Here is a 26,068-nt window from a genome sequence, read left to right as displayed (position 1 = left end):
GATTATTGGCTTTGCAATAAGATGGAACCAAAAGAAAGCTTTAAATGAAAGAGTGTGAAAGAGCAATTTAAGGGTGGATGTGCTATGCCACTGCCAGGGGCTATACAAGATTTGCATGCTAATCATTCTAATAATAATGTACATGCCCAAAGCATTTTGAGCAAATTGCAAACCAATGGCCATAGAAAGAAGCTTATCTTGCTAAGAACATGACACAAATATAGGTTAACATTTGAATGATTCCCGGTAATTTAAGTACTTGTCAGTGGCTTGGCTCACTTCAATTACAAATTCCCCACAACAGCGGGCTCTTGACTTCACTTCCCTAATACTAAATCACACTAGAATACATCCTTCGTGTTGTTTTACAGTTAAATGTCACCATAACTGAATGGTTAACAGCATTAAACCTGTTTATTAGGTTAAAATGAATGAGGAACCTTTGCTTTTCCAAAACAACCAATAATAGCCTCTGATCTGTCCCTGCTGACAGCTCTGAAAGCACAGCCCTGATTGGGTCACGTGTGCAATGTTATCCGCTCTCAGCCAATAGGCGACGCCACAGAAGAAACGTCACAATATTTACCCGGAAGTAGGAGCACGGATACATATCTGTCTTTTAAACATTCTCTGATCGTTTCCAGTGAGCAAGATGAAACATTTCCGATAAATCTGATTAGAAGTGATAAATCGGAATGTACAGCGGACTCCTGCCGAAAGGTTTGACCGAGGAGGAGCTCAGTCCAGAGGACGAGCAGGACGACACGGAGGATGGTGTTGACGGAGAGAAGGAGAGCCCTGCTGAGAAGTCGACTCACACAGCCTGTGACCCAGACAGTCATTCAACAACATGCACAATGCCTGGCGTGTCCCAGGACATGTGGCAAGTATGTTGATTTGCGGTGTTCTCGTGTTGGTATTTATTCTTTGTTGCAATGCATTTGAAGGTTAACTCTAATCAGAGGGTTTAACAAAGTATGCATCACATGTGGAGGTGACAGAGCAATTGTTGTGGAACACATGTGAATTCAATGTGTGTTTATGTTAAAGAAATTTCAGGATCTAAAGAAGAAGAATGAAGAAATGAAGATAATGAAATTCACCAGGAGACGAAGAAGAAGGCGACCCAAGAGAGGTGTCCATGATAATACAATAAAAGAGTTCACCAGTATTTCATAAATACACTCTAATTAGTTTGTTAAATGAAGTATAAATATAAATGTTATATATATGAACACACACTTATATGTGTATGTATAATTATTCAGACCTATATTAGAAATCTTTCCCATCCTATAATTACTATAACACCACACAGTAATGGCACACCTCCCTTGTAAAGCTAATTGTCTATGTTAATATATGTTGTATATTATAATGTCCTCACCCTGTCTCTTGTGTTGTTCAGCAGGAGCAAAACATGAAGAACCTACAGAGACAAGGTACTGAAATAATAATAGGAAGTTAATTCCGAATAATAAAACATTTTAAAGAAATGTTTCCCCTAAGATGAGATTCTGAAAATATGGACTCCTAACATAGAAAGTAAAAGCATCTCTGAGATCTCACGTTTGACCCTTTAACGTAAAAAGAGGCCAGAATCTAAACACAAAGAAAGTCCAGGTTGCATTGCCGACCCTCGTACCTTGCAGTGAGGCTTGCATCGGATGTCTCTCTTCAAAGTAGTAAAAAACATAGTATGATTGAGTGAGTAAGAAGGGTGTAATGAAGTTATTCTGCCTCATCGCAGAGCTGATCTACTTCTTGTGAAAATTAACCCACATTTCCTCTGTCAGCAGAAAGCTCCAGGAGGAGCAGGAGAAGCCCTGGGATGAGCTTCAGCAGTATTTCGGTGTAAATGATCGATTTTATCCACCCGCATGTTCCAAACCCCCTCCGAAGGTAAAGACTTCTGCCACCCAACATCTCTGCTCAGCTTTAACACTGTGTTACTGTTACTGTGGAGCTGCTGGAGGTACACCATGTCATCCTTTGTGTTTTCACTATGCCTCATTGTTTTATGTGATGTGACATCTGGATTAGAAGATCCTCCTGGTAAAGAAGCCTGACATTAAGAGGAAAAATCAGGATTATGTTTGGCTCCTTTAAGTGACAAGATTCTGATGATTCTCCGTTTGTGTGTTTGAGATTAAAGTCAAATGTAGGTTCCTCCTCAGCTGACTCTGAGTGAAGACTAAATCTTCATCCAGATTACAGATGAGGAGGGGGTTACCTGATACAGCCTCTTTTACTGCAGCTGAAACAAGTCAAATAGCTGTTGGATAATAACTGAGTGTGCACCACAGTGTTATGAAATTGTCATTTAAGAAATTACAACTAAACTTTATTCTAATAATATTCTGCATTTGAAGATAAATGGATTTTCTGCAAAGGCTTGGAAATTGCAAATGAAGCAAAATATTTGCAAGCTTGATGATCTTTATAGCTGACCCAGTGAATCGTAACTGTTCTCATTTCAATTTAAAATTCCTTTAAATGATTATTTGTTCTTAATTTATCTAAGAGTGGCATAAAATTGAGTTTTTTAACCTCACTTTGAATAGACCAACTATGAGAGCACACAAGGCACGATTTACACGTTGCAAAAAAAAAGAGCTTATGAGAACGTAATGAAGGGCCTCTTCATCCCTTAAATGAAGTTTCTTTGAATGAATATAATTTAATTTCTGTCAAATCTTAGACATGTGTTTAATCACAGACAAAAGTATTACACTCATCTTTAACTGCATTTTAAGGATGATCGTTTTGTTTGTACGATGAAAAAAACAATAATTAATATAAAAGCCCAGGTTGTGTTTCTGTCATGTTCTTTCATATGCAGAATAATAACCCACAGGTACAAAAATCACAACAAAGACACTAAAGAAAGTTTGTCGATGTAGCCTGTTGGTGTTTTTGTACTTAAACATTTAACCCAAGGTCCTTCAACAAAACATCAGAAGAGGTATTTTAATGTTTACAGCATCTTTACACATTATTTCTTTTTTACCGTGATGAAAATGTTCGAGGCTGAAGAAATCTGGTGCTCCTCAAATAGGCTCATCACAGCAGAACTGCCTCGCCATGAGTAACCGGGGGCTCCTCTGCATCCCCCTCTGCTTGGGCCTGTAATGGAAATGTGTAATTAAAGGGGCACATTTATATTTGGTAATCTCCTGTAGCATTTCTAAGATTTCCCCACTAATATCCAATCAGAAAGGTTTTCATTTGTGTAGGAAAATCTACATATTTGTAGTAATGGCAATCATATTAAAAATAAAGCCCTGAGGACTTTTGAAGTTAGTCTTTGATTTTTTTTTTCTATCCCTCTTCCAAAAAAAAAAATGTAAAATTCCCTCTCTTTTGCAGTCCGGCCTAGAAAAGAGCACAGAGAGGGCCATAGCTGAAGGGGACATTGCAAAGGCGGAGGAGATGAGCGACAGACTCGCCACTCGAGAGGTACGTTGTGCTGATAAGAGATCTTTGGGGTTCCCTGCTGTGACAAATCAGCCTAATGGATACGGAGACATTTCTACTGCAAAGACATAGGGGGAACAAAAAACATACTCAGACACCCGCCATTTAGTCCTGCAGCTCTTTTCCATTGAGTTAATGGAAAGCCCTCCCCTTAGTTTTGAAGTGCTGCAGTGTCTAAAGGACTTTTGGCTCTGCTTTTTAATGAAGGGTACATTGCTTTCAAGCCAACTGTTAAATCATTCTCCAGGTAAGAGTTTCATACCTTTGAAGTGAACATATCCCTAAATGCAGTGCCTGAAGTTTTGTAACTAACCGCCTTGGCAGGCATCAAGGATCAAGTGGTTTGAAACTAATTTAGCATAAAATGTAGCTCACACACGCATATAATTGTAGTTAAAAAGACATACTGCTGCAGTGTTACTTTTCCACTGGGGGATATGCTGTACTTTGAGCATCAAAGTTAAAGTTCTTTGTTTCATGATGTTGCTCACAGCATCTCATAAAGCTTTTTTTCGTAATGTAATAAAAGAAACACAAACATTTAAAAAACTGCGCTCAGATTTCTGTCGTACCTGGATTGAGGATCGGTTGCAAAGAAAGGTGTTTGATCAGAAAATATTTTCCCCTCTCTAAACTGTCAAGAGAATTTTAATAATAAACTGTATTTATATAGCACCTTTCAAAACAGAGTTACACAGTGCTTTACACCAAGGGTACAAATACACAGGCAGATTAAAATAGCATTAAAAAGAATAGAAAAACATGAGGTGTAGGACCTGAACTGTTAAAAGTGTGGGAAAGATACAGTCAGGTTGTGCTGAAATTACAGTGAGTAAAACAATTGAGCCAATAAATCAGTAAATCTAGATTCACAAAAAACTAATTAAATAAATAAATAAAATTTGAATAATAATAAAAAATAAAATAAAAAAAGGTAAACAACAAATTTACTTTAAAAATGCTTTCTATAAAAGTAAGTTTTGAGGAGTGATTTTAAAGCATTTGTTCCCAAAGTGTGGGTTGGGACCCCCTGGGGGGTTGCAAGACACCAATGGGGGGTTCGCGAGATGTCTTCCAGGTTTTTAAAAAATTTTAAGTAACCTAAATTTGCTTATTTTACCCATTATATTAGAAATATAGACAAAAATAGTACTTACATTTCAAATAAGACCCTGCATATAAGTACATTTCATTACTTTTCTGCCTTTGCCAGATGACTCCTAAAGTTAGAGTTAGGGTTAGCTAACAGTTCATTAACAAAAGGATCAGTTGCAGCAGGTTAATTCACAGCAGCACAGGAAACACAGACACATCTGCATGTAGGTAAACTCATTTTGAAGTATGAAGCAACACGTAACCACTTCGAGGGACAGTGAGGGTCACAAGTGTTTGGCACGTATATTTTGGGGGTGGTGGGCTGAAAAGTTTGGGAACCCCTGCTTTAAAGCAAGGTATAGATTGAGCCGGCCTCACTTCCTCAGGTGGGGCGTTCCATAGCTGCGGGGCCCTGACCGAAAACGCCCTGTCGGCTTTAGTGACTAGGCGAGCTGATGGAACAGAGAGGAGAGATCTACCTGAAGAGTGTAAGCAGCGGCTGGGTTTGTAGGGTGTTAGTAGATCTGTGATGTATGATGGGGCGAGTCTATGTAGAGCTTTGAAAGTGATGAGTAGAAGTTTAAAATCAATCCTATAACTATCCAGTAGCCAGTGAAGGGATGTGAAAATGGGGGTGATAGGGTCTTGTCTCTTGGTGTTGGTTAACAGTCAGGCTGCTGAATTTTGGAATTACTTTAATGATATCGTGTGTCTCAACCTGAAACATAGAAGTATCCCTCATGATGCATCAATTTTGTATTAGAGGTGCATGGCCTCTGGATTCTTAGATATCCAGTGTGACCAGTTCAGCTTAATGTACAGCTCTAAAAACAACTGGACTCATAAGTTCTTGTGCTTGATGAGTGAATTAACGCTTCACTGTTGTGAACTTAACACTGAGCGGCTGACTCTGTTTTTAAAACCTACAAACTGAGAGTGAATTCACTTTAATGAGAAGTTCAGTGTTTTGTGTCTAATTCCCCTCTGGCTAGGTTACAGAAGGAAATTAAAAGCTCCCTTGTGAAAGTAAAGTCAAGATGTAGCTTTAGCCAGAAAGAAGCTTGTTAGCCTACCTTAGCTTAAAGACGTTAAACAATACGATGCAGAGGGACTCGAGTCAGCCTAGCAGCGCTTCAACAGATAACTTTGAGTCGTGTCACATTGGGTTTCTTTAATTAGAGCTAAAACAAAGGAGGTCAGAGGTCACACTTTATTTTTGGTCAGTCAGTAACCCCCTCTTGTATTTCTACTGGCTGCAACAAGTCACGTGAAAGAACCATAGACTGTATAAATAATGGACATAATATGCATGACGTCACCCATCTGTTTCTGAAGCGCTGTTTTGAGGCCAATCGTCGGCGGCAGCCATATTGGAAATGTTGAACTCAACGTAACTTCTGTGGAGCGATTGTGACGTAAAGAGGCGGGCTTTGAGCCTCCTCGCCAACAGCTACAGTGTTCCCGCCTGTCAATCAAGTCAGCTGTGCCTCTCATAATGGAAAACTTGTAATCTTAATATCTTTGAAATTGCCTCGTTATGAAAAAAATTCACCCCTGTACAGTGTTTGCGATAGAGAAATTATCTGTTCATACTACACTTGTTTTTTGAACCAGGCTGTAAACATGTTTAATTCTGCTGTAAAGATCATCTTCTTTAAATTAGTGTGTATGTGGTTTCCGGTACTTCCAGAGCCAGCCTCAAGTGGACACCCGATGAATTGCAGTTTTTTAACACTTCCGCATTGGCTTCAATTCTTGCGGCCGGAGGTTGCTGCTTAGGAAGAACTTAAAATGTTCAATAAGAGACTTCCGAGTGTTTTTTGAGTTGACCCCGTGTTTTTCTGACGTCTTCTGATGAAGCTGTGTGTTGTATTAATAACTAAACCCGGTGGGTCTCTTTTCAGTTCTGTGTATTTCTGTGATAGTGACAAAGTCCTCCATGAAATTCTGACCCTCTGGTGTGACGTGATGTTTGACAGAAAAAATACACACAGCCAGAAACGATAGAACAAACTTTCAACACACATGTATAATGCGTGTTGAAAATAGGGATGGGCATTGATTTTTGAATATTCGTTCACTTTGTAAAAATTAAAGAGTTACTTTGAATATTTTCTCATTTTAAAAGTAAAAATTGTCATTGTTTTTAATGGTGCCTGGTTGTAATGCAGTATTTCCGCCAGACGGTGGCTATAGAGCGTCTTAAAACTGTAGCAGAACAGTAACAGAAGAAGAAGAATACTAACTGCATTAAATAGCTAAAGAAGAAGAATACTAACTGCATTAAATAGCTAAAGAAGAATAGCTAAAGAAGAAGAATACTAACTGCATTAAATAGCTAAAGAAGAAGAAGAAAACATTAGCAACAGTCGCATAGATGCCAATGATTATCGAATAGCATTTTGGCTTGAAATACCCATCCCTAGTTGAAAGAGTCTCTGTTCCTGTTTAGATATAAGCTCCCACTCTTAAATGAATAAGGTTTTCATCAAATAAAACAGTTGTGTTTATTGAACTGGGACTATTCAGGTGGCCTCCAGTATTCCCAGTGTGTAATAGACATCAGAGCCCTTTCATATTCCAACCCTAACTACGGGCAATATGATCAAATACGTGGAAGTTATATGAAAGCTTGTGTGAGTGGCACCTGCGCTGCACTTTCAAAAAGCCTCTTAGAGCGCGTGTGGATTGGTTTTAGCCTGAGCCGAGGTTCTCGCCTCCCTGGCACCTGCCTCGCTTCTTGCCAGCACCGTGATGGGAAGTGACAGCAGTCTGGCAGACAAAACTCATTGTTTAGCAGTGATAACTTCATTTCACAAGATTACAGTCAATGGACCATTCTGAAATTTCCCAAACCTATGTGACACACAGTTCTTCACTGCTAGCTTCAGTACAGAGGAAGAGGCAGAGCTGGATGTATGGAATATTTAAAGACACTGGACGCTTTGAGCCAAAAAGTTTGAGGGATTCTGAATCAGTCTGAAGGGATTTATCTGAAATGATGCAGCCTGCGTTCAAGACAGCAATTCACAAACATGTTTGTTCACAGCATTTCTGTTCACTTTCCACAGGAGTACTGTGACAAACATTTAGAGGATCAATAATCTTAATGTGGCCAGAATCAATTTCAAGGTTATGATTGGGTGGCTCATTTGGTGCAGAAAGGCTTGAATGTTTAATTTGTTTACGGTCATAACACCAAGATAAGACTGTGGCAGGCTTTTCACTGGGAGAATAGGAGCCGGTCCTCTCACCCAAAAATGCAAAAGCATTCTGACAGCTGTGAGGACTAAAGAGACCTGTTTGTCCCTCTGCGCATTGTTTTGTGAAAGAAACGCTGGTACATGCTGGATGAAAAATGTTTCAGTGTATTTTCATCCTCCATCTAACGCTTTCCCACTTATCTCCTCAAAGCAAAGGGAAATGTACAGAAGATAGAGGGCTTGCTGTCAGAATCCCCCTTTTAAAGACAAAAATGTTTGTTCCTGCTGTTTGGAGCTCTCCTAAATCAATTAATGATTTCCATTTGCTCCACTTTCTTCTTATAATCTCAACAATAAAACAAATTGTGAGTAAATGTTTTGAAGGCTCCTTACAAATTCAAAGATATGTGTTCTTTCATCTGTCAAACTTCTGAGACATGCTGCTTGGATACCGCACGTTCAGGTTCTTTTTTCATCACGGTTTTTAAACATTCCCCCGAGGCTGTGAGGCTTTGTTTCAGACGAATCCATGGAGACATACACAGCTTTTAACTGAAAGTATTAACACCCATAAAGATGGCACAATGAATCAAATCACCTGTTTTTTAAAAACTAAATGGTAAATGTCTACTTCACTCTGCCCAAGATCTCTGATCTCTTTATTTACATTGTGTGAGAAGGATGAATGTGTCTGTTGACTCAAACATCTTTCCCTTTAAGGCCTTACATTCATTCAACAAGTAACAGTCCTCTCATTAACTCATATTGCATTTAATATCACATGCAAAGCTTTTTGAAAATGGTGCACAGCCGGTCAGGAAGCTTGATAGCATCCAGTGGCTCTGATTGACAGACTGAGCTGCTCCTTGAAGGTCCTCGATACAAGACTGAGTGAGGCCTCCATGTCACCTGTGACTTATTCTAAAGATAACACTGTGTTGGCTCAAGTGAGTTGTGTGATTTTAATTCAACTCTGATAAATGTTTCCTTTTTAAATATTTAAAATATGATCACAGATTCAGGAGATCTCTTACTGTCTGCTCAATGTTTTGGTCGTATATCCAAAGGAGACGTCTACTTAAGTTTCTCTGAGTGTGGTGCCTTTGATAAAGTTTCATTTGTGAGTGTTGTTGTAGGCCTTTGTAGATACGACGTGCTGTTTGATACTTGGCCTCCTGTCTTAGTCTCCTGAAATGTGAATTTTCTTTTCAGTACTGGTGACTCGACTTGAACTCAAACCTGAGCATTGACTGCGTTAGGACTGGGACGATTGAGAGAAGGACTTACTTCTTATAAAGACTGTTTTATTGTTTTGTTAGCTTTTTTAATCGCAGGCCCTGATCACTTATTTTGTTTTTAGCAGTGTGCTCACCTACATGCTTAAAGAGACTCCATGAATTGTTTGTTTTGCTTTCAAAGATTTTTATAGTAATCACAGTCGAGAGCAGTGCGTCATCTTGGATCTGACAAGTAGGGGTGACCCCAAATAGTCGAATATTCGACGATTCGTTCTAATGAGCCTTAGTCAACTGCCAATCTCATAGTCGAATATTTGCATATGGAATGTGGATCATTCCATTCAAACCATGGGGGTGCTCAATGTCTAATTTTACATTATTTTCCTGTTTCCCGTAGAAATAGTGTCTCATGTAGCCTATTTTGATATAAATATAGACTTATTTAATGTAATTCTGAGAACAGCTCTTTAAGTGTTAAATCTCCTTAAAGTGGTTATAGAAGCTTAGTCCTGTACTAAAGCTGCCGGTGTGTTTTGATATCTCCCGGGAATGACTTGGCTGATGCGTTGTACGGTCATTTGTTTGTCCATACAATACCGTTTACTGTAGTTGTTGAAATAACAGGTCTTAGGCGTAACTTTGGTTTGCAGCACCATACAATCCATTTATTGCATCACCGTACGACCAGTTAGACAGCGTCCACAAGTTTCAAGTTTCTCCTTCATTGCACGAACAAACATTTTAGACGCGGTTCTCCATGCCGCCTGCCGACCCAGCGTCACAGCATCCAACGTAACAGCGTGACAAGGTGATAACGCAACAACGCAACAACGTTCAAAAACCAACTGCCCTTCCGGGTCAAGACACACATCTGATACCCGGGCGGTGACGTACTTTTATACCTGTGCCCTTAATGAGCAAAACGATGACACCTTGTGGCACAATAAACAATGTGTTTCACAGCTTGACCCAAAACATGAATCTGGCTCTTAAAGTGGTAATTAAATCTCCCCTGGTAATTAAAGGTGGACTGTTTAGCGGGACCTGTGGAGCAGACGTACCTCAGCTGGCCTTTAAATCTTTCTACGTTCATAGCAGCTCAAAATGTCAGGAAATAAAACTTCAGTTGATCCTAAAAACTAGTGATGAAGAGGAGGAGCAGCTTCATGTAGAGGGCTGTGAGATCAAGGATTACCGGACCACACAAAAACTTTACGGGGCCAAACGAACGAGGAGGGATACCCAAAGCTGTCCGAAGCCTCAAAAACAATCCACAGCATCCCATCCTCCTCCACATCATCAGAGAGGATATTCTCAAAGACAGGATTTACAGTCAACAAAGCAAGGAGCGCACTTCTGCCCGTACACATGATGGTTTTCCTCACGTACAATTTGAAAAGACTCAAGCGGACAAAGACGCGATGAAAGACTGTTTTAAAAGGTTCTGTTAAGAGATTTAAAAACCCTTTAGCTGGTTCAGGTTTGATTTTGAACATTATACAAATGTTTAGCCTTAAGTTGGACAAACTACCCTCTGCAGCACTGCTCTCCTCTGTGTGAACACTGTTTAAATATCTCCTGATTCCTTTCTCTATAGTGGAGCGTTGTTCCATGTTTAACTGATGGTGGCCTTATTTGAGTTTTCTCTCCTTCATCACCTCGTTGTTTTTGTAATATAGATTAAAAAAATCTAAGTTTTATACTTATAATATTCTGTTGTCCCTTTTACTTTAAGCTATGAGTCTCTTAATTGTAAAGGGTTATGTGTAATATTGTCATGCGGTCACCATCATGCAGACTTTGGGTCAATAAGGAAAAACAACAAACATTCGACTATTCGTCGACTCTGGGCAAAATCTGATGAATCAGATTCGACTAAGTAAATCCTTAGTCGGGCTCACCCCTACTGACAAGCTCAAGTTTAACAGACATCTGTCCACGATTCACCCAGAGAAATACATGAGATGCTAAAGTTAGCATACCTGGACTGTTGATTGAATTACTGTCAGCATGCTAACGGTAATGTTAGCATCTAAAGTGAGTCAACCACCCAGTCTGAGATGTTCAGTCAGTTACAGTTGTGATTAATGATGTGTGGGCTGCAGGTGTTTTTGAATTTATCACCAAAGCAACCCACTGCTGCAGAAATAACGAGAGCTTCTCTCCATTAAGAGAATGCACATTTATGAACGACACACAGCGCTGCTTCTTTAATAGTTTGATAGATAGTGGACATGCTGACATGATCGGCCACAATCTTGCTAGTGTTATTAAACAAAATGTTTTTTCTACTCATCCAAAAGCTCAAACACTGTCAGTCTGTAGTTTTGAACAGAGTTTTGAGCCCTCTCTGTAACATGATGTCATTTTAATGATGGACTCAAACTCTGGAGACTCCACTCAGACTTCACTTTGAGGACTCTCATGGTTTGGTGACTGGACTACAACACTATAATACACTTTGAAAGACAGATCACCATAATACAAAAACACTCACAGTCATGGAGTCAATCAGATCACAACTTATTTAGATTCCCTAATAAAAGAGAGAGTACAGGGCTCCTGATCCATGCTTGGGAAATCTGTTCAACCCTTCTTGACCTGATCTGCTGCCGTCCATATGTACTCACTGAATATGACTCAAAAAAAGATATTCACTATATCTTTGAGCGTCTTATTGATCCACGTATTTATGTTGTTGTTCAGAACTGTACCCTTAAGATTTCATCTACTGTTCACTTTATATTCTAATCCACCTTCCCTTTATTTGTAGAGGTGTTGAGTTAATTTCATAACTTCCACACAATAAGGAGATATTAAAAACATTCATAATGATGCTGGACCTGAAAGCCTGAGTGTTAAACTGTTTAGTCCATCAAATAATGTAAGGATCACTGTCCTAACTAACATACACCGTAAAATGCCTTTATGACTTAAGGATATGATAAATACTTTTAAATCAAAGTTCACAACTACAAGGTGTCTTTGAAAGTTGTAGTTGACCTTCAGGTCCTTCAGGTCAACTGTTCACACTGACCTTTAACATTCAACTAGGCGTGTTTATCAGGCATTACAAGGTGACCTGTTTCTCTTACTGCTGGAGAAAACTAACAGTGAAAGATGAAGTTTTTATGCCACAGCTTAAGTTAACTGGATAAAAACAGACTTATTGATCAGTTTTATTAACAAGTGAAGTCTATTCATACCAAGTTATCACAGTTACAAGCATCAAAACCAAACCTGGTGGTTTTTGTGACTGACTTACAAACACTGCTCTATTTGTGAGTTATTGTAGTGATGCTTGGATTTAGTTTACATTGATTTAACCTCTGGGGAATCATTACTTTGGATAATTTTAGATATAATACAATATATCTTTAGTGTCATTGTACATGTACACTTATCAGTGCAAAAGATGCATAAAAAGAGCATTAGTGAAAGAATAAAAATCATACAGTAGACAAACATAAATAATAAATGAATAAAAACACACAGCATTCAACATTTAAAAGATTGATAACATATTATTGATTCATATCTCTGAAAACTCCTTGTTGTTTAAAGGTCTTGACATTTTGGAGCATATTTTTATTCTTTGTGTTTTGCCTATGGCTGGGCGATAATTCAATAAATATAATTATCATGATATAATTTTTCTCTATATAAATATAACAAGTCGTTAGTCTAACACTGTGTGAGCTCGGCTTTAACTATTAACTTAATACACTTCATTAAATATACTTGCAGGATGTGGGTAAATGAAGAGCACAGAGACAACTTCTGCTGTTCATTTGAAACACGTTTAATGTCCACCACGACCGCAGTACAAATGAACACTGAATAACTGTGATGCATTCACTGCACTGTGGGAAACAACATCACTCTGCCTGTAACCCTTAGTAATCTTAAAGGGGAGAGCACAACTCAAAACAATACTCTACCAAACTGATACACTGTAGAACATTTGATATATCTTTGTTGTAAATTTACATCAAATAATGGAAATAACCTCAATCTGAGAAAACTAAGAATCTACAAACTAAAACTTCACAAAAATCTCATCTTACATTAAAGACCTGCTTCCTGTTAGCAGCGTCAGAAATGATGGATTCAAGAAGCTTTCAGAAAACTAAATCCAGAAACAAACTAACAAACTCTCTTCAACTTTCACTCAGGAACAAAAATCTGCCTTTAAATTTAAATCAAATAATGATTTAATATTTATCGTGATAATTAGCGATTTCGACTGACATGAAATACAATATTGTGATAACATCATTTTCAAGCTCTACTTTTACCCTTATTTAATTTCCCATCCCTCTTTATCTGTGTCTTAACTTGCACACACTGTTGCTGGTCTCTGTGCGTGGGCTGTGATATATTGTTAATTATTTCCTTTAAACCCCTTTAGCTTATTAAATCTGCGTCACTCTCACTGCCCCGTTGTAAACCAGTAGATTTATAAAACTGTTCAAACCGTGCTCCCTCTGAATATTTGGATCACTCCACGTCCAATAATTAACCTTAAGAACATGCATTAGCCATGTATGGTGTCTGCAGCAGTTGTACCTGAGGATGGTAATAATATCCTTGATTATAAGCCAGCGTGTATTTCAATGGAGGCACTGCTGAAAGAAAAAACTCAACTGTCCTTGAAAGCCACCCTTTGGAAACCCTCGCTTAAATACTGTGAAACAAAGGTGGCAAAGCATTTTTGTAGTCGGAGACATGGTGGCTTAGTTGAAACAAAGAGCTGAACTAAGAGTGTTTCATGATATTCATGTAATTTAACACCTTTTTCTTCTCATCACCTTCTCCCTGCCGTACCCGTGTTTGTAATCAAAGAACTAATGAGCAGTGCCTTCGTGGGAAGTGCTCTTTATCTGATTCTGGATTTCCCCGCCCAGCGTAAGAGCAGAGGCTGACTCTGTCTCCCCTCCGAGCCCCCCAGGCCACCTTTTAGAGAGTTTAACAAAACTCTCCTCTTTGTTCATTTTTCTTACAGCATAAGTAATTTATCACTGAATGAACTTTTATTGTATCTTTGGATGACTCACATTAGATTTTCATCCATTAATTTTGAAATGGATTTCCAAATGGGTACTAAGCTGTTATCAAATGCCTGAGAATCTCATTTGGATTATTGTATTTCATTAATTACTTCATAGACAAAGCATACTTTTCAATGTAGATTTGTGTGCTGTTTAATTAATTAGCATGTTTTCTCTCTTAATTAAAGCCCATATTTCAAATTAAAGCCCACAGCAAAACACATATATAATTTGTTTGTAATTAGGCCTTAATTGGTGGTAGTGGAAGCTTAGCACCCTTGGTTTCTTTTTTTATGATTGCTATTTTATTGCTAGTCACTCATTAATTAAACTGTTTTTCTAATTAGCTTATAAAACTGTTGATGGCTTATTATTGTGAGTGTGAGTTCAAAGCTTGCTAATAAGCCTACCCAGAAGAGGCGAGATAATAGAATGTGCACAAAGCAGGCAAACTTTCAGAGATTTTTTTTGTCTGCTCCTTAAAGATGCCTCGTGCATTTTACATCAGATTACAGGAAGAAAACGGAGGTGTGGTGTTTTCACCTGACCTTCCTGGAGTGTCTTTCTCTTTGTGTGTAATACTGTTAGTCAAAGGAGAGGCCAGGTCAAGAGACTGACCCATCAGAGACTGATACACTTATTAAAGAAAGTTTATCAGGGTGTATACTCTCTTTTTTAATTTGCAGTACAATATCAATATTTCCTCACAGTAACCGTTTATGCTTTATGGATAAACGCTGTGATTTTGCTGTTGTTAAATTCAGAAACATAGAGTAATTTGGATTAATAGAAGTTGCCATTGAACCAAGAAGATCTGCTTTTTTTATCAAGTGATCAATAAGCAGATTCAGTAAAATGCTGTACTCACTATTACTCATTATTAAGCATCACTACCATTTAATGTAAAAGGTAAACCCAGTGCATACTTATTATTATTGTAATTAATAATTATAATTCATACATCATAATTTGGACATTTAAGCCGGCAAAATGGAACGTTTCTTTACATTTTAGGAGCTGAATTGTTGCAAACATTGATCAAACCTGTTCTTTTATACTCATGTGACATATCTTATGCTAATAAACTTGACTCAATGACCAGACAGCTGAGCCCTCCATCAGATTTCACTTGACGCCTTTGGCTCACTCTTAAAAGAAAGACAGCTCACAGAGCAGTGACTGTGTTTTCAAAAAATGCTGTTTAGTGATAACAAATTGCACTTTATTTGCAAATTAGTTGCACTTTTAATTATTGATTGCTTCTACATACTGTCTGTATATATGCTCCATACTATTGAATTTAATATTTATTTTGATGTGTGCTGCTGACCTCTTGGCCAGGTCACCCTTGTAAAAGAGGTCTTGATCTCAATGGGTTCTTATCTGGTTAAATAAAGGTAAAATAAAAAAAAACATGGCCTTCATCCAACCATTGCTCTCTCTCTCTCTCTCTCTCTCTCTCTCTCTCTCTCTCTCTCTCTCTCTCTCTCTCTCTCTCTCTCTCTCTCTCTCTCTCTCTCTCTCTCTTTCTCTCTCTGACTTCTTCACTACCCCATTACTGTTAAGGAGAGTTGTATTAGTGATAGACTAAAAACTCCTCACTGGAGCTCTAACAGATGTACAGTTTAGATACGTTCCCACATATTGTATCAGCATTTCCTTTAAAAGCATACATTTATAGTTTTTACCCTTAGCTTCCCACCAAGCAGCATCCTCTGGTCTTGAGAAATGAAGCCAAAGTAGAAGTGTTCAAAACTGCAGTTCCTTTAGTGTCCACTTGAGGCTTGCTGCAAAAGCTCTGGAAGCCACATACACACCCATTCAAAAAAGCAGATCTCAAAAATAAACATGATAACTGTCTGGGATGAAAAAAGAGTTTGATCTGAATACCTGATTTCTCTAACCACACACACTGTGCAGAGGGCTACATTTTTATAACTTGTTACTTTTGAAGATGTTAAGGATTCCAGTTTTGCACAGTTGGGGGCACAGCTTACTTTATTGACACTGTCAGTGAGGAGGCTTAAGGCCCATCTATAGGACATCATCTACGCATGTGCTTACTCCTCAGACATACATTTTGTAAGAATGGAACTACCTACATATGTAGTATGCACAAAGACTGTATAAATAATGGATGTAGTATCCGTGACGTCACCCATCTGTTTCTGAAGCGCTGTTTTGAGGCCAATCGTCGGCAGCAGCCACATTGGAAATGTTGAACTCAACATAACTTCTGTGGAGCGATTGTGACATACAGAGGCGGGCTTTGAGCCTCCTAGCCAACAGCTACAGTGTTCCCGCCTGTCAATCAAGTCAGCTGGGCCTCTCATTGGAAGACTTGTAATTTCAATATCTTTGAAATTGCCGTGTTATGAAAAAATTCACCCCCTGTACAGTGTGTGCCGATCAAGAAATTAGCTATCCAGACTACACTTGTTTTTTTTAATCAGGCTGTAAACATGTTTATTTCTGCTGTAAAGATCGGCTTCTTTGAATTGGTGTGTATGTGGTTTCCAGTACTTCCGGAGCTAGCTTCAAGTGGATCCTTGATGAACTGCAGTTTTTAGCACTTCCGCATTGGACTCATAGTCTGACTGTTCTGTTGGATCTGGTCTGCAGGATGCTGGGTCAGGTGTCGCCGGATTTCCGGTTTCGGAAAGCGGAAGTAAACAATAGCCAAGCTGATAGATAACCTGGTTCTTTAGCATCACTTATGATTTAAAAAGTTATATGGAAGAAGTGGTTTATATGGATTTGAAATATTTTCACAGCACCTAAAAACTGAGTTCCCCCCAACTTAAACAGAAGAAGAAGCGTAATGTTAGCACTGTTCATTGTGGGAAACAGTATGCGAGGGAGACTGGTCCGATGCAGACTGAGAGATTTTCCCGAATCAGTACAACATCCGGGGAGTTTTGACATACTGTAGATTTTGCTCTTGTTCACATACTACATACTGAATTTAGACCAAATCAGTACCTACTGCTAGTTTAGTAGGCGGTATCAAAAACAACCAAAGACCATTTAAATCCATTGAATGTGTCAATGTGAGAAAATGATATGCTTTTATGAAAACAAATATCACAATAGTTTTCTGTGTCAGTATTTTAGCACAGTCCTAATTATTAGATTTGTATGTACAAATGTCAAAACTGTCATGGTTCCATGTTCAAACGTATCAGGTGTGCTCCTTCAGTCTTTGTGAACCACAGAGAAACCAAACAAGGGATCTACATAGGAGGAGAATTGTAACGAGTATCAGTTAGTTTCTTCCACATTCTTCGCCACCCAGAAGAACATTTCCTAAAGAAGCTTTCCTACCTCTTACGTGTCACTCCTGTCCAAAGAAGACTACCGTGCCTGTGTGACATTATGCACATTAGTGATGATAAAAGATCCAGGTTGACCTTTTGTTCCACATGGGCTCATCTCCTCATCTTCATTGTCCCTGACCTCTCACTCAAACAGACTCTGTCACTCACTTTGTCCTCTGAATACCTCCTAACCCATAAAATCAATAGCCTTTTTATTTTATTACAATCTCATAAGTTGAGCTAATAATCATGCATTATAAAAATTAAACAGTATATAATACTTTAAGAATTAGAGTTGATTGAATTGATCCTTCAAGTATATCACGTTAATAACTTGTATGTGGATTTAGTCTCATGACATTGCAGGACTTTTACCTTTTTTAAAAATGGTCATGTGACACTGCAGCTTTGATTTATTGGTTGTTTAAGGTAAAGAATTCATGATATAATTCTCTTAATTAAAAGCATGAACAAGTCTCTTTGTTAAATTTAGCACCAATTGATGCAATATATTTTTATTAAATCACCTGAAACCCTCTTACAGTTGCATCTTGAATACCTCGACTCTTTAACTGAAAATTTGAGATGTTATTAGACTAACAGGATGAGACGTTGTATTCCTTCCTGTTTGACCTAATATGGGCGTTTCTGATTGACCTTATGATCCAGAAAGCGTTCTGCGTTACTATACACCCTCTGTCTTTTCTGCCAGAAACACAATGATCCTTCCCCCTCTGACTCAGTCCTAAAATATTATACTGAAATAACACACAAGCTGCCTAATCTGATATTCACTCCTTTCTTATACAGCCCTCCTTTCCAAAGTTGACTAAGGCCACATTATTTAGGCATTAAGGTAGTGTGATAAGGGAATTAGGCTGGTCATTAATCGTTTACACGTCAAATGCAGCAGAGCAGCTCGGGGAGGTGACTTAGTGAAGCAAAGCCATATAGCCCTTGTTAATCCACCTCTCACACATTTTAATTGGAAGAGGCTTCCTGGATGGGAAATTTATGAATGGGTTTAAGGCCATTTCTTCCTTAAAGCCATCATTTATTCCTTATTGTTAATAAGAACTTTAACACTTTATCCAGATGGAGATGTGATTTTCTCCTCTGTTGTTTTGTATCCGACCTGTGCTGCTCACAAAGACGTCCTAATGCTCGCTCTAACAAACACTTAGAGGAGGATTCAAAAGGAGACTAAGTGTCTGAAAGTGTCAGACTGGTACTGAGATGGACCGGGTTCATCTTATGGATGGCTCATATAGCAGTACGCTGTTTTCCTTATTTTGGACGGACCCCATGTTTTGGTCTCTTCTTGAATCTCCATGACGACCCAAACATGAATGAACAGAAACAGGTCTATTGACTTAACCCTCCGAGTGGCCTTAAGCTGCTTCCACTGCAGTGCCAGCATTGTGGGCATTTTTTTTTCTGCCCTCAAATCTACTAAAGGTCATAGTATTAATCCTCTGAATAAACCCTGTTTTTAAACTGTGCCCGGGCCACACAGGGGAGAGACAGAAGGCACAGAAACACGGCGTGATAGACGTTTAATTGTATTTTAAAATGTGTTGGAGAGGAGGGAATTGGCTTTTAGGAGCAACATAAACAGAATGCTGGAGGTTTCCTGTCTCCTGCTTTTATTCCAGCTTTGTACTTACATTCTTATTTTCCACCAGCCTCTGATATGAAAGGATTTTGCGCTAAGATGCACGCAAGGGGAGGGGGAAAAAAATCCTGAAAAGTGGATCAGAAAAGTAAATGAAAAATAATGTCATATTACTGAAAATATGAGAGGCTAATTTGTGCCGACTTTTTGCTAATTTTGTTCTCGCCACAGAAAGAGGAGCCGTCACCTGCTCAGCGCCACAGCGCTGACAGTGCCAGTGATCCATGAAATAAGCTGCCGCTGGCTTTGTTCAGATAAGAATGAACAAATCTGCACAATGTACTGCTCTCGGAATCTCATTTTCATACTTGCATGCAGGCTAAAAGAAATAAGCTGTTTGCAGGCTTGATTAATCAGACATTTGAGGTTTTTTGTCTCTTTGATCTGCTCTGTCTCCTAGGTAACTTGGTTGACATTAAGGTTGAGCCCCAGTAAAGACAATCAGGGATTGTAGACTAAACTGATAAAAAAGGGAGAAAATTACAACCTTTAATGCTGAGAAACGCGCTGTTATGAATTTTTTACAGAGGGAAATGAGTCGCACAAAAGAGGGTTTTAATTCTGCTCATGTTTGGAAAGGTGTGTTTTCATGACCAGCACCCAGCAGAGCAGCTAAACGTGAGAAATATGTGCATCGTAAAATAATAACAGATCTCTGTTGTCATCCTCAGAATGAAACTATGTAGTATCATGCAGTGTCATGTGATGTGCTTCACAATGAGCCGTTTTTCTCTGTAAACACAGAAGCTGCTCTCAGGTTTTTCCACAGTGTAATAAACGTCTGCTTTAGAGTCTCTGCGTGTGTTGCAGGCTCTCAGGAGCATGAGCACTACAACAAGAGGCAGGGGATGTGATTTTATCTGCTTGCAAATCTTCTGCAAATGTAAGCGCAATCACCTGTTCTCACTCTCTTTAAGAGCAGAAACCCTGATTTAAGGAATCTAAACCCATAAAATGGCAAAGAACTGGAGAACTGTCATAGTGCGTGTGCTTCAGGCTGTGAAGACGCTTTCACAAATCTTCCAGTGACTGTATAGATGAATGCCTTGAGGGCCCAGCCGGAGCCCAGTACTTGCAGCCAGCCGAAGCCCTTATCTTAAATCCAAGCAAAGTACCATTAATCTTTTTGAAAGACCTTTATGGCTTTTAATGTATCCCAAATTAGAACATTTTACACCCTTGGTTCCTGAAATATGGTGATAAAAAGCCTTTAGAGTTTAATTTTTCCTGCCTGCTCGCTCTGACCTGCTTAATCCTCGCATGCATTAGGAGATATTTTAGTTTCAGTCTTTCTAATAAAGTTTATCCCACTTAATTATAATTGAAACATTTTTTTTCCAGCAGGTCTTTTTTTTCAAGTGGTGCAGTGGTGGCACATTTCTTCATTACCTTAAGACTTTCATTCCCCCCTGATTGTACTCTGAATATTACAGAGAATTACCCAAAGGTTTGGTGAAATTGTTCAAGTTGTTTATCAAACTTTGCCTTTGCCTGAATAATAAACCTATCTCAGGAGTGACATAGAAGGCAGGATTTTTCTCTTTGTTTCCTGTGCTTCTGCGTGACTGGGGTTATTGGGATTATTCTGCTTCACAATACAAACGTCTTCCCTGGGATTTGAATGTTTGCTTCTTGCTCTCACAGTCATTCTCTTCACTTCTGATTTGAGGGACTGCCTACAGACAGGCTGTTACTCCAAACAGAAAAGTCTCCTTTACGCTGATGAGGAGGGAAAAACACTGTGACACTGTTTTCAGTTATTGGAGGAAATACTGAGCATTGCTTCTCATTTATTTTATTTTATTTATTGTATTGCACATATAAAAGAACAAAACAAGACATTGCTACTCAATAACATGAGCCAAGATATAATGGGTACCTTGAATAATAAAACTAACCACTAACTTTAGTGAAATGTAATGTGCAGGAGGAGCCAAAATAACCCTAACAGACCCTCCTAAAGAAAACAATCAACTCAAAGACAAAGCACCAATGTAGAACAGAATATCTACATACAACCAATAACAAAACCAAAAGGTTAATAAGAGGGATTAATATTAAAAACAATGATGGAAAGAAAATAAAAATAACAAAAAACACATATTTATTTGTGAGTTAGGAAAGTTGGGAGGGTATGTGTTTGGAAATATGGATTCACTCCACTAAGAGAAAGTGTATGGAGTGTTTCTTGAATGAGTTAATGATTGTGTTCCTTGTAATATGACGGGGTAAACTGTTCTAAAAGTGAGGGCCTCTGTATCTGATGGAAAACTGAGAAAAGGTCGTCCTAAAGAACGCTGGATTGAGTTCGTTTGCAGACCTTGTTTGATGAAGATGGATCTGAGAGTTAAACTGAAATAAATTCTGAAAGCTTGCTGGGAGTAAAGTGTGAATGCATTGGAAGACAAAAATATGATGGGGAATCCTCCCAAAGATGGGGAGGATTCTTAATGATTGAAATATGGGTGTAGAACTACTGAGCCTGGTGGAAAATGTGATCTTTTTAATAAAATGTTTCTGCAGAAACAAATTACCATTCTCATTGTTTATGCAGTTAGTCATTTAATTTGTGGATTAAGTTACAAAAAGAAAAACTGAAAGAAAAATCTAAACACTGATTGATGCACCGTACACAATGAGACTAAGAGTTTAGAATAATCTCAGTAAAACGATACTAATCTTTAAGAGGAGGTAGACTAGATCATAAAGTGTTTCAGAGAAGGCTGTCAAAACTTCAGATTTAATTCAGTATTGATCCGTTAGTCTTGTGCTTCATCGTATGATTTAAAGAATTATTAGCTGTTCTTTCTATTTCAATGCAGAAAATCAAACTGCTCTCATCATGAAACCTTCTGATGTCTCCTCATTGTTGCAGCTGGAGAACATTAGAGTCAGATTTCCCAAACGATGTATATTTAAAAAGGAAAGTCAAATATATTAAATATTTGACAAGTTCACAACATAATTAATATTAGACTACTGTGCCGTTTCTGTCTTGCATTGTTCCGATTTTTTAAGGTGTTATATAATTTTTTGTTACTATACAGAGTGATGGCCCTGTAAAGGCATTGGTCTCAGCTCTTGTAGACCCCCCGCCCTCCCTTCTCAGACATGTTTCTGTTCTCTAATGGTCCTCTCCTCTCGTCTGTCTGTCTCTTTCTGTCTGTCTGTCTGTCTGTCTGTCTGCCTGCCTGCCTGCCTGTCTGTCTGTCTAGCTCGCTGTGAAGATCGCTCAAGCAGCTGATTGCCGAGACTTCGTGCAACGCAAACAAGAAGAGGAGGCTTTGAGAGCAGCGCAGAAAAGGAAGAAGGATATACCCTGGGGGTATGGCTCTATCTCTGTCCTCATGTTTATGTATCCATATCTGACATTTGGAAAACTAAAGTTTCACATATCCCATATCCCATTAATAGCCACCGTCTGGTAGGAATACCGTATTACAACCAGGCACCAGTAAAAAAGATGAAAATTTTTATTTTTAAAATGAGAAAATATCCAAAGTACCTCTTCGATTTTTACAAAGTGAACAAATATTCAAATATTCGAAAATCATTGCCTATCCCTTAAATACACTTGGAAAACTAGTTTGACTTTAAATAGTCACACTTGCAGAGTTTAGGCTTGTCACGATCATTTCTTTATTGAAATATTTACCCAATAATCTTTGGGGACCTCAATCTACCTGTCTACACGTACGTTTGTTTGCATGAGAAGGCCGACAACGTTTCAGTCATAATTTTACCACCAAAAGTAGCAAAGTTTTCCTGTCTATCATACGAGTCAGTGCCTAAACATTATTTTGTTTAGTACGGCAAATAAACCAAATGAATGTTAAGTTCGCTAGGACATGATCTGTTGTCATTTCTAGTCTTTTCTTTCTGAATCAGCCAACGAAACACATTTAGAAAACTGAAGTTAGATTTCTTTTTTTTTTATGTTATATTCTTGGGCTTTTTTTACTTTATTGACAGGACAGCTGAAGAGAGACAGGAAATATGGGGAGTAGAGAGGGGGGAAGACATGCAGGAAATAGTCTACCAGTCGGGAGTCAAACCCAGCTAGTAGTATATAGCCTCAGATGTGGGGTGCTTAGACTGCTAGGCCACCATCGCCTGGTGAAGTTTCTGATTCACTGCTTTGTCTCTGTTTAAAGATAACTCACAGCATAATTACACTTTCAAACATTGAGACAATCATAAGCATAAGTAATACCCGCCCCAGTATGAGGACATGGCTATACAACCAACAGGAATTATGACACCACGCCAAATATTTAATATCTTTAATGTATATTTTTAGTAAACAGGGCGCCTGGATCTTTTGGTTGTTGGTTTATTTTATTGTTTTTGTCGATTACAAATGTTAAAATATTTTTTCCCATCAGTTCAATGTTTGGATTTTTAGTTTGGTGCTCATTTAAAAGTGTATTTGCATTATTGTCATATAAATATATTTGAAGTAATTGATGTTTTTTTTTTCTGTGTTGCAGGTTTGAGGCGAAGAAACGTTGGGAAACCAAAAGTAACATGGGCTTCATGTGAATGAGCGTGAAAAGGACAGACTGTGTGTGTGTGTGTGTGTGTGTGTGTGTGTGTGTGTGTGTGTGTGTGTGTGTGTGTGTGTGTGTGTGTGTGTGTGTGTGTGTGTGTGTGTGTGTGTGTGTGTGTGTGTGTGTATGTGTGTGTGTGTTTCGCTGAAAGCAGTGTATTTTTTTTGTGACACTGATCCTGTTTCTTTTTATTCTCTTTGTATATTTTTAAAGACTTCATAAGAGTAAAGTGTGGGGGTGAAAAAGTCACTCAGTTGGCTGTGGAGAAATCAATCCAGAGGGTTCAGAGAGAAAGAAGAAAAAATTACAGTTCATTCAAATTAATTCCTAAGGCGTCTTCCATTGGTGTCTGCATTGTGTAACTTTCATTACATTTCAGCATTCTGGCCTTTTTTCCCCATCAAATTAAATCTGGTGTACATTACTTGATGATTAGTTTATTTATCGCTGTAAAGTGGGTTAATCGGGAGTCCTTCTTTCTTCTTCCAAGGAAGTGAAAGGGAAGATTAGGGTCCTAATGCAATGTACAGGATAATGTGGGATAGGATTTAGAAGTATAAAATGAAATCTGGCTGCTGTAAACAGCTGTGAGCAGTTGTAGACTGGAAGTTGATTGAATGTTGTTGGGGGTGGGGATGAAACAGAGGCTTTGCTGTTGGCCCTCACCCATAGTGTGAGAGATCCTATTGTATCGCAGCCTGAACAAGAGGCATGCGCTGTTTCTCCAGGCCTACAATCGCTGCTCTTTGTGAGATGAGCTCTCTTTAGTATCCGTAAACTCGTCTTAAACTGTCGATTCCTCTCACTTTGATCTGTTTTGATCTGCAGCACATGCTTCAGCAGCTTCTCAACACTCTCAAACGCTCACCGGTAAAAGTTTTAATTGCAAACAGCGCTCAACAAAAAAGCAGGAGACCGATAATGGCTTTTATTCGTTATTCTTGCTTATACGTTGTTATCAGCCGTACAAAATGATTGCTTTGCTTCAAGGTAATGAAAATTAAAATTAATCCATCTGAGTTGTTTGCATTGCACATATCAGGGTGCTTTTTCTTTGATGAGGAGCAGGATTCATGTAGCTGTGCTGTGTAGGCTGAATCTGTATGAAGCAGAAAGGACTGAATGATAGAAAGAAATGTTTGGAGGCAGTTATGATAATAAAAAAAACACCTGAGCTGAAGATGTCGATATGACACGAGTATGAAAACGAATACATTCAGAATGAAAGTGCAGCTTTTTAATCATTGAACATCCAATGAACATGTGACGGAGTCTGGATGCTGTCAGTAGCTGAGAATTGGCACTAATTAAAATATTAATTCACTCTGTAATGAGACACAAGTTGAAAATGTGTTAAGAACATCAAAGTCCAACACAGGAATTCTTCACTTTGATGACGGCTTTGAAAAAGATCTATTTTGTCTGAGGAGTGAGGAAGCGTCAGAGATGATATTAACCGGACTGGAATGACAGATTTCAGCTCTCTCCAAAGACCTCTTGAGAAATATTTCAACAGTCAGTTCATTCACAGACTAATGCTGGGTGCATTTAGATCATTCACAAATAATGCAGGAATTCTTAAAATAAGATATTGGAATAAAGTCCTGTTAGTCTAAACAGAAGGAGAACTGTGAGGTCTTTAAAACAAAAGGCACAAAAGGTGTTCTCCATTATTAAACGCCATATAACCATTTTGAACATGACCAGCGATGATCCGAGCGCGGCGCTGCGTGGTATCGATGCCATCTCACTTTATTAATCTCATGGAACACAGGATAATGCCTTGAGCAGAGAAGATTCTGCTTTTAAGCTGGAAAATCCACTTTCCTCTTTTCAACAGTCTGTTCCTGGAGGCCAAACTTAGCCCCCGACCTGGGCTGATTTGTTGTGAAACGTGCAGACAATTCCTTGGGCACATGTCAAACCACTTCTAGGAAGAGTGTTTGTTGTGTGGAGTAGGGGTAAAGAAAAAACAACAACAATCTCATTAACTGGTTCCAAAGCTGCTGTTGTGTGAAAGGAAACATATGTTGCTGCTAACAAGGCGTCAGTGCTATCACTTGCTGCTATCTCCAGAAGAAGAGGATTAACTCTCTGAGTTAAGATCTCTGAGATGCTGCTGATAAAGACGAGCAACATTCACAACACCTTACAACTCACAGTGAGTGTAGATCAGACATGGTGGTGTTGCTGTGTTTGTGTTTCAGCTTTATTATAAAATGTTCCTACGTCTAACTTTGTCCTCTTGTTCTTTAACAAAAAAGGTTTCAATCATTATTAAATGTGTTTTTACCTCCTCTAGTACAGGGGTTCCAAAACTTTTCAGCCCACGACCCCCAAAATAAAGGTGCCAAAGACTCACAACCCCCACTGTCCCTCAAAGTGATTTAATGTGGCTTCATTTAGCTGGTCTGCAGAAAATTAGCCTACCTATATGAGCATGTGTCTGTGTTTCCTGCTGC

General features: G+C 38.6%; 1 protein-coding gene across 4 annotated transcripts; it reads left to right on the top strand.

The window, feature by feature from the left end:
- The first annotated feature begins 556 nt into the window (after positions 1 to 556).
- On the top strand, positions 557 to 25,841 carry fam204a (family with sequence similarity 204 member A). Of its 4 annotated transcripts, none has more exons than XM_034682665.1 (7): positions 557 to 887; positions 1,051 to 1,135; positions 1,409 to 1,442; positions 1,797 to 1,902; positions 3,370 to 3,459; positions 22,272 to 22,381; positions 23,547 to 25,841. In XM_034682665.1, the coding sequence occupies exons 1-7, from the start codon at positions 696 to 698 to the stop codon at positions 23,596 to 23,598; spliced, it is 669 nt and encodes a 222-aa protein (XP_034538556.1). In that variant the 5' UTR covers positions 557 to 695; the 3' UTR covers positions 23,599 to 25,841. The 4 variants fall into 4 exon arrangements, with proteins under 4 accessions (XP_034538556.1, XP_034538559.1, XP_034538558.1 ...); XM_034682668.1 differs by having other exon boundaries at positions 1,412 to 1,442; positions 1,800 to 1,902; positions 23,547 to 23,692; XM_034682667.1 differs by having other exon boundaries at positions 1,412 to 1,442; positions 23,547 to 23,692.
- The last annotated feature ends 227 nt before the right edge of the window (positions 25,842 to 26,068 follow it).

Source organism: Notolabrus celidotus, chromosome 4, assembly GCF_009762535.1.
Source record: "Notolabrus celidotus isolate fNotCel1 chromosome 4, fNotCel1.pri, whole genome shotgun sequence".
Taxonomy (NCBI): domain Eukaryota; kingdom Metazoa; phylum Chordata; class Actinopteri; order Labriformes; family Labridae; genus Notolabrus; species Notolabrus celidotus.
Note: the sequence above shows the minus strand (reverse complement) of the source record. Positions and strands in the feature narration are given on the sequence as shown.